The following is a 541-nucleotide window of genomic DNA, read 5'->3' as shown; positions in this document are numbered from 1 at the left end:
CCGGCGGGAGCTACAAAGCCGCCTCCCCACAGAAGTCGCCCGTCAGGAAGCCTCACCCTTTCCTGCAGTCGCCCAAGCAGAGCCCCAACTCGCCCTACCAGCAGCTGGTGCTCACCAAGCAGAAGTGCCCCGACCGCTTCATGAGCCTGGAGTACAGCCCCGCCGGCAAGGAGTACGTCAGGCAGCTGGTCTACGTGGAGCAGTCGGGCTCCAGCCCCAAGGCGAAGACGGGCCTGAGGCACAAATACTCCCCCAACCCCGTCGGGGGTTCCTACTCGCTGCAGCACAGCCCCTGCCTGGTGCGGGACCAACGCCTGGACGTCAAATCGGGCGACTACAGCAGCATGGAGGGACCCGAGTTCTGCCCCGGCCCCGCGGGCAGCCAAGTGGCCCAGGGTGGGGAGGACTCCATGTCGTGGTCCAGCCAGCAGGACACTTTGTCCTCCACCGGTTACTCGCCCTCCACCAGGAAGAGGAAAAGCCGGAAGCCTTCCCTGCCCCACAAGCCCAACGCCTCGCCCGCCGACGGCTCGGGGGACAG

The 541-nt window shown here is 66.7% G+C and overlaps 1 protein-coding gene across 1 annotated transcript in view; it reads left to right on the top strand.

The window, feature by feature from the left end:
* LOC104390216 (rho GTPase-activating protein 39-like) overlaps window positions 1-541 on the top strand; it is a gene marked incomplete at its 5' end in the record, with an annotated part of 60,259 nt that overhangs the window by 23,523 nt on the left and 36,195 nt on the right. Inside the window, 1 exon segment of the mRNA XM_009999320.1 lies at window positions 19-539. Coding sequence (XP_009997622.1) covers window positions 19-539 — 521 coding nt within the window.

Source organism: Chaetura pelagica, unplaced genomic scaffold (genome assembly GCF_000747805.2).
Source record: "Chaetura pelagica isolate M959 unplaced genomic scaffold, ChaPel_1.0 scaffold446, whole genome shotgun sequence".
Lineage (NCBI taxonomy): Eukaryota > Metazoa > Chordata > Aves > Apodiformes > Apodidae > Chaetura > Chaetura pelagica.
This window is presented reverse-complemented; position numbering and strand designations above follow the sequence as displayed.